Source organism: Eptatretus burgeri, chromosome 7 (assembly GCF_056783735.1).
Source record: "Eptatretus burgeri isolate ZD-2024b chromosome 7, Ebu_testis_v1, whole genome shotgun sequence".
Lineage (NCBI taxonomy): Eukaryota > Metazoa > Chordata > Myxini > Myxiniformes > Myxinidae > Eptatretus > Eptatretus burgeri.
This window is the reverse complement of record NC_140967.1, coordinates 89,856,123-89,873,091: the sequence shown is the minus strand read 5'-3', so window position 1 is coordinate 89,873,091 and position 16,969 is coordinate 89,856,123. Positions and strand designations below refer to the sequence as shown.

General features: G+C 46.6%; 1 protein-coding gene across 3 annotated transcripts; it reads left to right on the top strand.

Annotated features, from left to right (window-relative positions):
- The first annotated feature begins 9,297 nt into the window (after nt 1-9,297).
- On the top strand, nt 9,298-16,242 carry LOC147023761 (melanocortin receptor 5-like). Of its 3 annotated transcripts, none has more exons than XM_085889530.1 (2): nt 9,298-9,418; nt 13,342-16,242. In XM_085889530.1, the coding sequence occupies exon 2, from the start codon at nt 13,526-13,528 to the stop codon at nt 14,468-14,470; it is 945 nt and encodes a 314-aa protein (XP_085745656.1). In that variant the 5' UTR covers nt 9,298-9,418; nt 13,342-13,525; the 3' UTR covers nt 14,471-16,242. The 3 variants fall into 3 exon arrangements, with proteins under 3 accessions (XP_085745656.1, XP_085745657.1, XP_085745655.1); XM_085889531.1 differs by lacking the exon at nt 9,298-9,418 and adding an exon at nt 12,890-13,076 and having other exon boundaries at nt 13,347-16,242; XM_085889529.1 differs by lacking the exon at nt 9,298-9,418 and adding an exon at nt 12,890-13,076.
- The last annotated feature ends 727 nt before the right edge of the window (nt 16,243-16,969 follow it).

Below are 16,969 nucleotides of genomic sequence, written 5' to 3'. Positions count from 1 at the left end.
AGGAATCCATTTTGCCTCTCTACTGCCCCCGATGCGGGCAGTCGAAATGTTGCTTGATTTGCAATACGCGACATAATTCTTTCACCACTTCGGCTGTGAAGTGAGTACCTTGGTCACTGGAGATCCTACAAGGTATTCCAAACCTACAGATGAAATCCTTCATCAACAGTTTAACCACAGTAATGGCATCTGCTTTCCGACAAGGGTAAGCCTCAACCCATTTGGTGAACAAATCGACGATGACTAACGCAAATTCAAAACCGCAGCATTTTGGTAACTGGACAAAATCCATCTGGATATGAACAAAAGGTCCGAATGGAATTGGATGACCCCCTGGGGCCATCTCCACCCCCCTTGCTGGGTTATGTTTTTGGCAAATATGACATGTCTTACAATACTGTTCTGCAATTGGACTAAACCCCGGGGCAAACCACTGTCTCCCAATTGAAGCACTCATGCCGCCTTTGCTAGTATGCCCGGCCCCATGTGCCAATCGGGCGAGCCAAGGTAATAGAGCTCTTGGTGCCACCACACGACCATCAGATGATCTCCATAATTTGGATTCATTTTCGAATTCACATCCAGCCAGTATCCACAAATCTCGTTCTTTAGCACTGACAGCTGTCTGCAAAGTGTTTATATCGTCAATGGTCGGTGTTGCCTCTTGTCTCAATACACATTGTGATATTAAAAGAGCTCTGGTGTGGGCAGCAGATTTTGCAGCTGCATCTGCCCTGGCATTTCCCCGTGAGACGTCATCAGATCTCCCAGTGTGGGCGTCACATTTTACCACTGCAATTTGGTGAGGCAGAAGTATTGCTTCCAGTAGATTCGCAATCCATGTTCCATTCCTTACTTGTGTACCTGATGATGTTATAAAACCCCTTTCGCGCCAGAGTGCTCCGAATTCGTGTACAGCACCAAAGGCATAGCCGGAGTCAGTGTAGATTGTCACTATTTGGCCTTTGGCTAAATGGCATGCACGAGTGAGGGCGAACAGTTCTGCCTGCTGCGCGGAACAGCTCTCAGCCAATCTCCCGCTTTCGATTACTTCGTGATCAGAGCAAACGGCGTAGCCTGTTAATAAACATCCATCAGGTGCACGCGATGATGAGCCGTCGACATATAGAACCAATTCAGAATTTTGGATTGGTGTGTCTCTCAAGTCAGGACGGGGTTGACACGTGTGGGCGATTATCTCTTCACAATTGTGAGGATCACCATCTTGTACTCCTGGCAACAAACTAGCAGGATTCAGCGGTGCGCATCTCCTAATCGTAATGTTCGTGGGTGCTGTGAGTGAGAGTTCGTATGTTGTTGCTCTTGAAGCCGACAAATGTTGTGTTTTCGTTTTTAACAATACAGCTGTCACTGCATGCGGTACCAGGAGAATCAAAGTGTTTCCCGCGACGAGCGCTTCGGTCGCCTGCACCGCGAGCGAAGCGGCTGCTACTGCCTTGAGACAAGGGGGGAATCCTTGCGCTACCGGATCCAATTTAGTACTATAATATGCAACAGGCCGTAATTTATTCCCGTGCTTCTGTGTCAGCACAGATTGTGCGAATCCCTGTCTCTCACATGCATACAAATGGAAAGGTTTTTCATAGTTTGGTAAACCCAGAGCGGGAGCCGAAGAAAGAGTCTGTTTTAACGTTACAAAAGCCTTGTCTGCATTTTGTGTCCATGCAAGTGGGCTGGGTGCGTTTGCCGAACCAATGTCCACCAGGGGGCGCACTAAGGCCGCATAATCTGGTATCCACTGTCTGCAATAGCCGGTCATTCCGAGGAAAGACCTCATCTGTTTAGCAGTAGTTGGCTTGGGCAGGTTTAATATTGCCGCTATACGCTCAGGGGAGATGCGTCTTGTGTCTCCCTTCAGAATATGCCCCAAATATTTCACTTCTTCTTGGCAAAATTGCAATTTAGCTCTCGATGCTTTGTGTCCTTTCCTGGCTAAGGCCCTCAACAATGTCAATGTATCTCGTTCGCATGCGTCTTTTGACGCTGAACAGAGCAGCAGGTCGTCAACATATTGAATCAGTGTGGATCCACAAGGGAAAACTACATCATCCAAGTCGTCTTTGAGGGCCCTCGAGAATAATGTTGGACTTTCACAATAACCCTGGGGCAATACAGTCCAAGTGTATTGCTTTCCCTGGTAGGTGAATGCAAACAGAAACTGTACTTCTTGGGCTATTGGTATACTAAAAAAAGCTGAACAAAGATCCACAACACTAAAATAGGTAGTGTTACATGGGATGCTTGATAGAATGGTAGTTGGATTTGCAATTACAGGAAAAGCTGGAATTACCGCATCATTCACTGCCCTCAAATCCTGTACGAATCTCCACGTTGGCTTTCCAGGTTTTCTCACAGGTAGGATCGGTGTATTACATTGACTAACAGTGGGAATAATTATCCCTTGTTTCAATAGCGCTTCCACGACAGGAGCAATTCCTACCTCTGCTTCTGGAGACAAAGGGTATTGCGGTTTTCGAGGCAGTTTCTTTTTTGGATCTATAGTGATCTTGATTGGATTCATACTTTTAATTTGGCCGACATCGTTGGCATGTGTTGCCCACAGACAAGTCGGGACTTGTTCGAGTATTTCAGGTAATTTTCCTGACCCATTTAATTCTGAGAGATCGACCACCTCGAACACAGCTTTTGCTGATCCTTGACATTCTGTCCAACAGAATCCCTGTTCCCCGATCTTCCAAAGTCCGTTTACTTGGCTCGATTCCATCAAAGTCGCTTGTGATGCTTTCTTCAAAGAGGTTACCATGTGACCAATGTCCGTTTCTTGGTAACCTTCTGCAATCGCTAAAGTAACATGTGGTGTAACACTGGACGGTTGGTTCCACAATTTTAATTGTTCCTGCGTCAGATGCACCTCCAGGCCAATTCCTTGCTTCCCAATCCAAATTGTTCCCAACACTAAGTCAAAGGTCTGGTGTAATTTCGAGAGCGTTTCACTCGCATAGACGTTATCTTTTCCCTTGATGTTGCAATCTGCAATGCAATGTAGTCGAGTCTGTAAGTACCGTCTGTCCATGCCGTGTTTACTCACCCAATCGAGCACCTCGGGTACGTTTCTCTCCAAATGTGATAAATATTCCTGCAAATGGTTAAATGCTTCACAATTAATCACAGTCCATTGATATACAAGATTTTCTGTATTTTCCTGTAATAAATTCATCATAGTTATGTGTGATTCGTGAGGTATTTCTAAATATACACCATCAGGGGTACACTTAATTGAACAATTCAGCTTGCATAACAGATCTCTCCCCAACAGATTAATTGGTGTATCAGTTGCCATCAAAAATGCATGGTTTGCAGACAATGGTCCAATTTCCACCCGGAGCTGCTCTGTCAGTGGAATGGTACTAGCAACTCCCAACATTCCCACTACTTTTACTCGTTCTCGCGATAACGGGGCGTCTGGGAAATCACTCCTTCTGAGTGCAGATTTGGTCGCTCCTGTGTCGACTAAGAAAGGAATCTCTTGGCCTTCAATTTTCAAAGTCAATTTCGGTTCGTCACATGGTTTCAAAGTCAGGAAGGGTAACTCAGACGCAGTCGCTTCTTTTCTTTGTCATAAAACGAATGGGTTTTGGGTTTGAAATGAACCTTGAGATGGAGGAGGAAGAAATGAGGGTGGAGGAGGATGGAACGAGGCTGGAGGAGGAGGAGGAGGGAATTCGGTTTGAGGTGCAGTGGGTTGAAATGAACCAGCTTGCTCAAACTGTGTTCCCCATCTTTCCTGTTGTCTATAATATGGATTTTCATTCACTGGAGGCGTGGAGTGTCTGCGAGTTTCATCTCTGTATTGTGCCGCTGGTCTCTGTTCTACCGGTTCATACGAACTATAAGTTCGACTGTTTCTACGATTTCGGCATTCGTTAGCCCAGTGTCCTGGTTTTCCGCATGTATAACAGAAATCTCTGCGCTGGTCTCTGTATTTTGGTCTCTGACGGTAATAGGTTTGCCCTCGGTTTTGTGCATTATATCTCACATTCCTTTCCCCGGGGCATTCACCTTGACCTTGAACCTGGGATAGCATTAATGTTGATTCGTTTTCCTCGTCAGAACGATGTTTCAACAATGAATTACAATGCGTTACATATTCCATCAAGTCTTTCACTTCCTTTAATTCCCAACCAATACATACTCGCTTTATCTCATTTTGTAATTTGGCCGTCAAACCATTAAGGTAGACATGAGCAAATGGTACCCCCTCTTCTTTCAGTCCAGAGTGACATTGGTATACACCCCGAAAACGCTCTAAGAACTCCAATGGGTCCTCGCCAGCGCGTTGCCTGCACACCTGTATTTTTGCCCAGTCGGTCTTAAGTGTTACCACCTCTGTGACAGCGTCAATGAGGGTGTCGATATGTTCTTTGAGCTCCTCCCTGTCTCCAGGAGCTTCATCTGGCCATGCAGCTCCCTGTTTCAATTGTCGGAGTAACCCCTCTGGTACCACTAATTTTAATAATATTTCCATGTCCATATATGTTGGCTGATGGCATGCCACCACCACGCGTAGTTCCGCCTGGAATTTTTTTGGGTTCTCCCGTATCTTCGGCATCTCATTTACGATGGCTTTTAATTCAGAGCCCCACGGACGGTATATCGCTTGTACCTCCCTTGCACCCGGGTAATCTCGCAATGGAAACACGCCAATGAGTGCCTCATCATCTCCGTCCTTCGCGGTCTCCGGCATTATTTTTTTTGATCGAGTTTGTATTTTACCCTTGTCAGCAAGAGGAACTTTATTTTTGCTTTGTGTTCTTGTTTCTTTCTTTATTACTCGCCTGGCTCCCCGTTGAGCCTCTCCTTGCCCTGTGGCATCATCTCCCTCTGTCTCTCCCGCTTCTTCGTCCTCGAGCGGTTGTGCTATCGGAACTGTGCACTCTGGCCATGTATCTGAGTCTTCTTCTTCATCCTCAAATCTGACAGCCACTGCTCGCTGTCTCTTGGTTTTATTTTCAAGTCTCACCGGCATTTGCTTCGTTAATTGGTCTAGCTGACCCTTCAGGTTTAACAACCGTGCCTTTTCGTCTCTGTCATGACATTCCTTCATCCAATTTATATAAACGCTCCAGTTCACCTGCTTCTGGACCTTTTTGTCACTATTTTTCACTTCCAGTACTTTTCTTAAATTGTCTAAACACTCGTGATCGAACGTTCCATTCTCAGGGAAGGGTAATCGACTATTTTTGGTCCAATTGCACCATTTCCCCATGTCTCTCACAGCTTCAGGCCCATACTTATCAAACATAATTCTTGCACATGTACCTCTCCGTGGTTTTTGAATACAATTTGCCTCGGTATACCCATTTTCCTTCCTTTTACAATTTCTATTTCCCATCTCTAAAATCACACAAATCACAACCGATAAATTCACTCTAAAATCACAGAATAAAATAAATCGCACCCTCGGAGAACCCCCCCCTGCTTACCTTCGCTCAAGCACTTGTCGTTCCTCCAGGCACTGCCTCCGGCAGATTAAGCACCTCCGGTCACGAGCGCCGCACAACGCCGATTCGAATCCGAGTCACGGCACCAACTGATGTGGATTTCTACCCTCGAACCGCGTCGTGATCGAAAGGATTCTTGATTGTTGAGGGGTCTTGACCTCCTCGAGGATTCAACGTCTGGCCGACTCAGTGTTGCATGTATCGGGATAAAATAAACCACAGAAGTCCAGTAATAATCAATGTCCACAAGGAGTTCTTTCTTCTGTACCATTTATTTGCTCTCTCCCAGATCATTCTCCCCCTCCCCATATATCCATTCCATTTTATAAGCAGAGAGGCCTTTGATCGCAAAAACAGAATGCACAGCTTATCAGCCCGGTCACCTTGTACTTTCAGAAACCCAAGCAATGTCCAAAGTGTCAAAGAAAGACAAGATTATAAGTAGGTGGTAGGCCTTAACAACTAAATAGTAGAACAGTAGAGGAAAAACACAAACACTTTGACCTACTCAGACTGAGGCAAAGGTTTCTTGTCTAGAGAGTAATAATTTCCCCAACACTCGCTTGTACCTAGAACCTCAATATATAACGTAACACGGCTCTGGACGTGGGATCCAGGCAGGAGTTTCCTGGGACAAGGGGCGCTTTGCGACTCACCGAGTTCGGACCGAAGTTATCCAGATTGATCGGGGACTGTTACAATATGTTGGAGTTTTGATCTGTGAGGCATTTATACCAAAGGCATATAACTTTTTTGGGGCATGCTCATTGGTTGCAACACAATATCTGATTCAGTGGGAAAAAACACTTGCAGCATCTTTAATATATTATTGTGGATTCTCACCCGCCGGTGTGCGAACGACCACGTTTAACCAATAGCGGCCGCTTCGCCCACCGAACGGACAATCCAGTCGCGGCTTTCCGGAACAACGCCGAAAACCAGCCACGGGTGTGTTCTGAGCACAGCACAGCCTAGTCAATATTCTACTCGCGCTACAGGGTCAATCGCCGAATTGTCGATATACCAAATTAATTGCGTGGGTAGACTACCGAGAGACTGTACCTCAACGGGGCCGCTTGGAAGCGAGCCGCTTAAGCAGCTCGCTTCGTTTTGGGATAACCAAGCGGGGTATTTATTGCGCAGCCCCGTTGGACCCGATCACTTTATCGGTTATTTAACAACCAACTATATTCTGAGTGCAATATGGCAGTTCAATCAGGGAAAGGACGTAACGAACGGGTTAACATTTAAACAAGCACATTTATTGAAATAGCGGCACATATACAGTCATGCAGTCATATAATTATGCAAGGCCGAACACACACACAAGTATACAACCAACAAAAGCAATGCAAAAGAGCTACTACCGTCTATCTATTATGTACACACTTAACAGTTCTACTTACGGACATGGCGCCACAACGTTCATGCAAAAGAAACAAAGGAAAAAAACCCAGGACAGACGAGGGGTAGACTGACCCCTTGGGGTCTTTATAAACACGGAGCCGTGTAGACCGCAAAGGCTCCGAGAGACCGGGCTGGCTACCTTCACCCTTGTGGTGACTTGCTAGGGCGACCCTCGACGTCCCCTCTCCCGCGATCCACGGTAAGGCACGGTACGGCAGGCCGCGTGCCTTGGCTCTGCTGCGCTCCGCTCTCTCCAGCTCCCTACCGCGGCTCCACACACTGCCCACAACTCCGACACGACACTCTTTTCTCTCCTCCACACACCTCACAACCTCCAGCAGCCGATGACCCTGACTTACGTTCAGCGCGCTCTTTTATTTCCACAGCACCTCGCCCCTCCCTTTCGCCCCCTCTTTCAGCACGCACGCGAAACTTCCAGAAGAAGGGCGTTTTCCTCGCCGAATCGGGGCCTTTCCCATTCTTTTTCTTTCTCCAGGCATCTTTTCCGCACGTGTTGAGAATCCACTCGCAGGGTCCGTCGTTTGGGGGGGGGGTGGGGCCGTCATCCGTTCTCCCCCGATGAATGCCCGGCTTCTCGCAACCGTGTGCCTAGGTGGCAATGCGGTGGTGGTTACGGTGGTTGTTGTAATGGTGGTGTGGCTGGCGTTTTGTGGTGGTCGTAAGGGTGGTGTGGTTGGGCGGTTGTGGTTAAGGTGGTTGGTCTGATGGCGGTTGTGGAGAAGGTGCTGGTGGTGGAGGTGGTTGTTGTGAAGCGGTTGATGAGAGCGATGTTGGCGGTGGAGGTGGTTGTTGTGAGCGGTTGGTCCAAAATAACGATAGTAAAAGAAAAACGGATAACTGAAGATTCACAGCCCGGTTACACGAATTATTCCCTTGGACATCGGTGGGGAAATCTATCTGAACACACACTTATCGATATAACTGATCTTGGAGAAACCCTTTATGGTGTCCTGCGAATTTCCACACCCGTAACAATATATTGTTACGGTGCTGGGGGTCGGCCGCCAACCAACCGCTCTGATGGCGCCGCAAGTCAAGTCGGCCCGACCGATCGCCTGGAATATAAATCGCCGCCCAGATAAGTCTGAGTCGACGGGCCCTTGTACAAGAACCGAAATACGCCAATGGGCAGACCACGTGGGGTAGGGTCGATTGCCAATCTTCAATTTACCTAAATACCCACGTGATCCAACTACCGGGGTATTCCACCCTCGACGGAACACGTACGGAACAAGCCGCTGAGGCGAGCCTGTCCCGTGCGCGATTCCGAGCGGCTTAATCGCCGAGAACCGTCGGTCCAAATGTCCCCCTCTTACGGCACACCAACAGCTTTCTAACTCCCAACACACGAAATGCTCAGTCAATGAAAGAATCGACACGACGAGCTGAAAACATTTAACAATTGGGGGTATTTATTAATAATATGGGGAACTAGGAAAGCACGTAAGAGCAGAACTATACCGACTATGCGAAATGCAATGCAAACATTTACAGCACACAAAGCACTTAACAATTTCCTACTTATTAGACGGGCCCACGGACACACGTACGAGCGCGCGCGCACACACACACACACACACACACACACACACACACACACACACACGCACAAAATGGTGACTGAGGCCTTTAATAACGGGCTCCAGCTTGGAGGACAGGTGAGCTGAAACCCAGGACCTATCTCGAACCTCTCCACCTCGTGTGGTCTTCAAGTTTTTCGGACCCAGGCTCCAGCGAGAGCGAGCTGGACCCAATCGCCGTGAGCCACGATCCTTCCCGAGCTCCAGCGAATCCTCCCGCGCTTCTGAACACGTGCTGGTGAGATGAGGCGCTGTTCCTTCTCGTCCATGCGCCGCTTCCCCGAGGTACCACCTCCAAGATGAGGTCGATGAGTCGCACCAAGCCGGGAACCAAACGGAGAACAAAGAGCTCCACGAACCAAGAAGAAGAAGTCACCACTCGCAGCTCGAGCCGAGCGACCAGCTCAACTCTCTTCCAAACAAAGCAGCTCGAAGCAAAAAATCTCTCCCGAGCCAAGCAGAAGCCGAAGCTCACTGAACCACCAAAGCAGAAAGCCTTCAAAAAGCCTCCTCCCGAGCCAGGCCGGAGCCGAAGCTCTCCCGAGCCAAGCAGGACCCGACGGCCTGCTAAACAACTACTCAGCAGAAGCAAAAACCTTCCGAACGCCTCAACCCTAACCCAAGTCAAGCAGGACCCGAAGGTCTGCTGAACGACCACTCCCCAACTCCGAACACGAACAAAAAAAGGATCTCCTCTTTATCCTTCTCCACCCCCTCCCCCGCGCCCTGCGTGACTCATGCCCTCGTGATCCATCCCCCGCTCAACCATGGGTGGGAGGGAGATGTTGACATCATGAATCACGGGACGGAAGGGCTCTTCTTCCTCTTCGCAGAAGACAGGGAGGGACGTCTCCATTGTTCGCTCCCTAACTATTAAATCGATCCACAGCGCATCGAATCGATTTCTAAACATTTAAACAATGGAAGGTGAGCTATCTAGGGAACAAGCACTTATCGACATAGCTGACTAAAGGAACCTGTATGTTGTGTGCAATCGAATTCCAAATTCGTAACAATATATATATATATATATATATATATATATATATATATATATATATATATATTTTTTTTTTTAAACAAGATATCACTTGGGCCACAACAGTGAGCTGATTGGGCCACATGCGGACTGTGGGCTACAGCTTGAGAACCACTGTGCTTGCCACTCTTGCTATGGTGATCCGATTCCAGTATACAGTGCATCGTTTTTCATTCCTTTTATTTATTTGGATTTTTTTACAATATCTTGGCCGATGAAAGAGTGACGTGACAGAGGGTACAAGGGCAACATAATGACAGCAAAGCAGTGGGGTGACAGTTGGACACATCAAGCAAGGGAATGAACATCAAGGAAAAAGATAGAAGGGAACATTGTGTCCTGCAAGGAAGTTGATTTGGTTGGGAAGGATAAATTTGGGTGAAAAAAACTAAGACTGAGAGTATGGAGGATAAGTAAAACGTAAGGTACAAAGTTTGGATTTTCTGGGTTGGCAAAAGAAAAGGGCGAGTGTATGGATTATGAGGGTAAGGAAAGGGTGAGAGTATGGATTATAATGAGAGTAAATAGGTGAGGGTGAGAGTATGGATGGTAATGAGGGTAATTAAATAGGTGAGGGTGAGAGTATGGATGGTAATGAGGGTAATTAAATAGGTGAGGGTGAGAGTATGGTTGGTAATGAGGGTAATTAAATAGGTGAGGGTGAGAGTATGGATTATAATGAGAGTAAATAGGTGAGAGTGAGAGTATGGTTGGTAATGAGGGTAATTAAATAGGTGAGAGTGAGAGTATGGTTGGTAATGAGGGTAACTAAATAGGTGAGGGTGAGAGTATGGTTGGTAATGAGGGTAATTAAATAGGTGAGGGTGAGAGTATGGTTGGTAATGAGGGTAATTAAATAGGTGAGGGTGAGAGTATGGATTATAATGAGAGTAAATATGTGAGAGTGAGAGTATGGTTGGTAATGAGGGTAATTAAATAGGTGAGGGTGAGAGTATGGATTGCAATGAGAGTAAATAGATCAGGTTGAGAGTGTGGATGGTAATGAAGGTAAGCAAGAGTTGAGGGTGAGAGTATGGATTCTAATGAGAGTAAATAGGTGAGGGTGGAGTATGGCTTGTAATGAGGGTAAGTAAATAGGTGAGGGTGAGAGTATGGATGGTAATGAGGGTAATTAAATAGGTGAGGGTGAGAGTATGGATTATAATGAGAGTAAATAGGTGAGGGTGAGAGTATGGATTGCAATGAGAGTAAATAGGTCAGGGTGAGAGTGTGGATGGTAATGAAGGTAAGCAAGAGTTGAGGGTGAGAGTATGGATTCTAATGAGAGTAAATAGGTGAGGGTGAGAGTGTGGATTATAAGGAGGGTAAATAGGTGAGGGTGGAGTATGGCTTGTAATGAGGGTAAGTAAATAGGTGAGGGTGAGAGTATGGATGGTAATGAGGGTAATTAAATAGGTGAGGGTGAGAGTATGGATTATAATAAGAGTAAATAGGTGAGGGTGGAGTATGGATTGTAATGAGGGTGTCAATAGGTGAGGGTGAGAGTATGGATGGTAATGAGGGTAATTAAATAGGTGAGGGTGAGAGTGTGGATTATAATAAGAGTAAATAGGTGAGGGTGAGAGTATGGATTGCAATGAGAGTAAATAGGTCAGGGTGAGAGTGTGGATGGTAATGAAGGTAAGCAAGAGTTGAGGGTGAGAGTGTGGATGGTAATGAGGGTCAGCAAGAGTTGAGGGTGAGAGTATGGATTCCAATGAGAGTAAATAGGTGAGGGTGAGAGTATGGATGGTAATGAGAGTAAATAGGTGAGGATGAGAGTATGGAGTGTAATGAGGGTAAGTCAGAGTGGACGGTGAGTATGGAGTGTAATGAGGGTAAGTAAGAGTGGACGGTGAGTATGGAGTGTAATGAGGGTAAGTAAGAGTGGACGGTGAGTATGGAGTGTCATGAGGATAAGTAAGAGTTGAGGGTGAGAGTATGGATTGGAATGAGAGTAAATAGGTGAGGATGAGAGTATGGAGTGTAATGAGGATAAGTAATAGTTGACGGTGAGTATGGAGTGTAATGAGGATAAGTAATAGTTGACGGTGAGTATGGCGTGTAATGAGGATAAGTAATTGTTGATGGTGAGTATGGAGTGTAATGAGGGTAAGTAAGAGTTGACGGTGAGTATGGAGTGTAATGAGGATAAGTCAGAGTTGAGGGTGAGAGTATGGAGTGTAATGAGAGTAAATAGGTGAGGATGAGAGTATGGAGTGTAATGAGGGTAAGTAATAGTTGAGGGTGAGAGTATGGAGTGTAATGAGGGTAAGTTCGAGTTGACGGTGAGTATGGCGTGTAATGATGGTAAGTAAGAGTTGACGGTGAGTATGGAGTGTAATGAGGGTAAGTAAGAGTTGAGGGTGAGAGTATGGAGTGTAATGAGGGTAAGTAAGAGTTCACGGTGAGTATGGAGTGTAATGAGGATAAGTAAGAGTTGAGGGTGAGAGTATGGAGTGTAATGAGGGTAAGTCAGAGTTGACGGTGATTATGGAATGTAATGAGGGTAAGTCAGAGTTGAGGGTGCGAGTATGGAGTGCAATGAGGATAAGTAAGAGTTGACGGTGAGTATGGAGTGTAATGAGGATAAGTCAGAGTTGAGGGTGAGAGTATGGAGTGTAATGAGGGTAAGTAAGAGTTGACGGTGAGTATGGAGTGTAATGAGGATAAGTCAGAGTTGAGGGTGAGAGTATGGAGTGTAATGAGGGTAAGTAAGAGTTGACGGTGAGTATGGAGTGTAATGAGGATAAGTCAGAGTTGAGGGTGAGAGTATGGAGTGTAATGAGGTTAAGTAAGAGTTGACGGTGAGTATGGAGTGTAATGAGGATAAGTCAGAGTTGAGGGTGAGAGTATGGAGTGTAATGAGGGTAAGTAAGAGTTGACGGTGAGTATGGAGTGTAATGAGGGTAAGTAAGAGTTGACGGTGAGTATGGAGTGTAATGAGGATAAGTCAGAGTTGAGGGTGAGAGTATGGAGTGTAATGAGGGTAAGTAAGAGTTGACGGTGAGTATGGAGTGTAATGAGGATAAGTCAGAGTTGAGGGTGAGAGTATGGAGTGTAATGAGGGTAAGTAAGAGTTGACGGTGAGTATGGAGTGTAATGAGGATAAGTCAGAGTTGAGGGTGAGAGTATGGAGTGTAATGAGGGTAAGTAAGAGTTGACGGTGAGTATGGAATGTAATGAGGATAAGTCAGAGTTGAGGGTGAGAGTATGGAGTGTAATGAGGGTAAGTAAGAGTTGATGGTGAGTATGGAGTGCAATGAGGGTAAGTAAGAGTTGAGGGATGGGATTGTATTACAAACACAGGTAGCTGTGGGCGGTACCTGAACCATCTCATTTAAAAGCCACAACACTCACTCCGTCTCCAAACAGCTAATTCCGATCGTGGTGTCAGTTTCTCCCCTTGGTGTACAAAACGATCAATCGCATGTACATGCATGCTACGACACACACATGTACACCCTGTGCCAGCTTGGGAGTACACCATGAGGTCTCGGAAATCCATTTATAGGTTTGGGAGATGAAATGGAGTCGAACTGCCAGGTAAGCAAACTCGTTATTTTAGCTTCATCCTTTACAGGAAATTATGAACTGTTGTGCGTGATTATTTTTGACATAACTGGTCCTTATCATGTACTGGCTTTGAATCCAGACGGAATGTCCCCTCCATGACTTGTTTCCGTACACATTCATACATTATTTGAAATGCAAGCCCTAGCACACCTATGGCGACTTGTTATTGTCACTTCGCATGCAAATGGTGAGTTAATGGCATGTAAATTGAGTTTGAGTTTGTTCACCTCACCAGGATAGAGGGAGGACATGAGGAGGTCTCGCTCACTCGTCCTCAACACCAGCTTGTTGGAAGAGGACGAGCGAAACAGCACGAGGAGGAAGAAGCGCCGTAAACAACAAGTTGATACCGATGGACGTGAATGAGGTGTGATCGGGAACGAGGAAGGTAAGGTTCACCTGGGGAGGAAGGCGAAAGAATGGACGGGACGATGAGTTTGACTCTGAGCGGTAGTCAGAGAGGAAACATGACAGTTGCAGATACAGAGGAGAGACCGTGTCCACAAATGACCATAGCCCTGGAGGTTTTCCTCATTCTTGGGGTCCTTGGCCTGCTGGAGAACGTGCTGGTCATCGTGGCCATTGCCCGGAGCAGGCACCTGCACTCCCCCATGTACTACTTCATGTGCAGTCTGGCCACGGCTGATCTCCTGGTAAGCTCCTCCAACATTTGGGAGACCATCATGCTGGAGCTATGGCATGGTGGGGTGCTGAACATAGACCCTCAGACCCTTGAGCGCATCGACAACGTATTTGACTCGATGATCTGCACATCGTTCGTCGCCTCAATGTGCAGCCTGCTCGCCATAGCCGCGGACCGCTACGTGACTATCTTCTATGCTCTGCGCTACCATTGTATCATGACCGCACGCAATGTGGGTCTCGCCATTGCGGCCATCTGGGTGGGGTGCACGGCCTGCGGCGTGGTTTTCATTGCCTACCATGAGAGCACCGCCGTCGTGCTATGCCTGGTGGCGACCTTTTTCACACTGCTGGCTCTCATGGCCGTGCTGTACATGCACATGTTCTTGCTGGCACGGAGGCACGCTCGCCGCATCGCCGCCCAGCATGGGGCTAGGGGCGTGCGTGCAGCCGTCACCCTCACCATCTTGCTTGGGGTCTTCGTCGTGTGCTGGGCCCCTCTCTTCCTGCACCTCATGCTCTTCGTGGTTTGCCCGCACAACCCGTATTGCGTGTGCTACATGGCTCACTTCAACCTCTACCTTATCCTGGTCATGTGCAACTCGGTCATCGACCCACTCATATACGCGCTCCGCAGCCACGACATGCGCGACACATTCCGTGAACTCGTTCTTTGCTGTGGCACCTCCAGGCACCAAGGCAGGTCTCAAGCTGCACGCTAGTTGGTTGGCAAGTGGCAAACGGACCGATCTCAACGACCTCCGATGAGGATGACTCAAGTCATCCGGGGACCATTTGGGACAACTGCTCTCTCCGACTCGAAAATGTGACCTCTGATAAGGTGACAGCCGAGATCTCTCATGTGCCGAGCGTACGACCTCACTGCCATATGGTGGACCCTTGTGGACCAATCGGGTCTCACTACATTGTCATCGTGCTTCCCATGCAGGAAACCAATGATGGCATCCTCTTCTATAAACCGATCGGCTTGTTATCACTTTTATACTTTTAACCAGATATCAGTATTCAGTAGTATGACATCATTCACGTAGTTTGTAAGCACATTTACCTTGATCTACGTGATGACACTAGTAACGCCCGAGAGGCTGGGCAGGCCATTCGTTGTTGAATTTTTCTTTATTTTTGTGAGTGGTCTGTTTCATCCCTTGGGCTCTTACAGTAACCCTCTTAATGTGATGGACCATGTGAACTTTATCTGATGAGACTTATATTGTGAATGGTAACCAAACACAGGATGAGTTTAAGCTGCTGTGGTGCAATCAGAACACCCAGAAAGAGGAAACTTGAAATGCTATTAAACGACTTCCTTTGAATGATGGCGTTTTGTTCTGGCAGAAACCGAAGCCGCAGTGACTCCAAACCATGTTACCTGTTACAGCCGACAGGTGAGTTTGAAAGTATGCCGCTTCGAGTTTCAAGTCTTGCTACGAGGACGTGAAGTCCAGTCTCATTTGAGATCCCCATGCAAAACTCCCCACCTCCTTTCCCATCCCCACCATACATCATTTCCATGGTGAACCATTTTAAGATCATCGAGTGATCCCCGTTGCGGCGCTTTTTAGCCATGCAGCACATGGCGGTTATTAATAAACTTAGAGCATCATATGTAACCCATTTGCATGTGCATAAGACCTGCTCAGCATGTCTCAACAAGCACGAGGATGAGCGTATTCCACGAAACTTCAAAGGTGGCAACACCTTGCACTCCGCAACTTACTGCAGGAAAAGAGCATTTTGTTAACCTGAGAGAAACTGGAACGACACTTGGTAGAGCAAGTACCTCCACCAGGCTGAACAGTTTACACTTTGTATCCCACCGATAGGCCGGATCTGAACCAAGATCAAATCGGCTTGTTCTCGTCACCTAACTTGTCCACCTAGTTTCCTCCGAATCCGTCTGCAACCTCTTGAGACATCTTGCAACATATTGTGTTGGCCCCACCTCTCAAAGATGAAGAATCACGAAAAAAATGAAAACTTTCTCGGATCCAGATCTTCAGCAAAATCGAATCAATTCTTCCTAGTCACACACACCCAACCTGTCCACCAAGTTTCGTCTGAATCAGTTCATAATCTTTTGAGATATCCTGCTCACAGACAGGGAGGAAAAAATAACCTCTGTCCACCTTCCATGGTCAAGGTAATTAACTGAAAGAACCCCTTAAACCCCAGGTCGACGCAAGGCCCGAGTGGACGGACGTGTGATACACAAACCCCCGGCGGATCACTACCGGTGAATGGACTGTGTATCTGGATAAGGTGCTTCTGAACACCATTGGGAAGGACGTATCTGGGGCTTATGAATGAATGTACCAGGTAAGTTTAAAATGATGTTCTTTACTATTAATCATGTTGGAAGAGGAGGGGAGGGGGTGAGCTGAGATGGCTGTTATAAATATATTGTTTGTTTAGTTCAAGGGCCACAAGAGAAATTATACTTGATTTTTGCGTCGATTGCTAATTGTTGAAGTGTCCGTCTGTCCGTGTGTGTGGTTTAAAAATTAATATATATATATATATATATATATATATATATATATATATATATATATATATTCATTGCGGCCGCTAATTATATTAACAGGAAATTATGAGAAATCAACACGTCTCGGTCTCATCCCTGGATATTTCTCGTATTCCTATATTTCCGTGTATCCGATTTTCATTCAGAAACAGAACAATTATGGTTAACCATCCTGAAATTGCCACTCTTTCCCCTAAAATGCTGAAAATTATGTTTAAAGTCAATTTGATTGACAGATTTTGTGCTAGTCACGGCAGGTTAAAAGTGCCCACCAAGCAGAACCAAGTCAGTGTAAACCCACACACACACAGTGCGCATGCGCAAAATGCCTCCTAGCATTCATACGTCATTTTGAAAGTCGTGTATGACAAATTCCTGCTCTAACTACTTAGTCGAGCGTCAGGCCCGGCTAGCCGGTTCGTTAAAGACTTGGGGGTGGGAGAGAAGTTCCCCCAGCTGATCCCTTAAGAACTTGGGAACAATTATGGCCGTTCACGAAGAAGAAGTGCCTTACAGATTTCGGAAAGAAAATGCAGGAGATAGAAACGGTACAAACCACCGAATGAGCAATATCGTAATTGAGGCCACGTTTGCAAAAGTCAAAGTGTGAAAACAATATACTAAACACAAAACATCAGGAATCACAACCAGGACGAGGTCGTGGAAGCATGTCCCA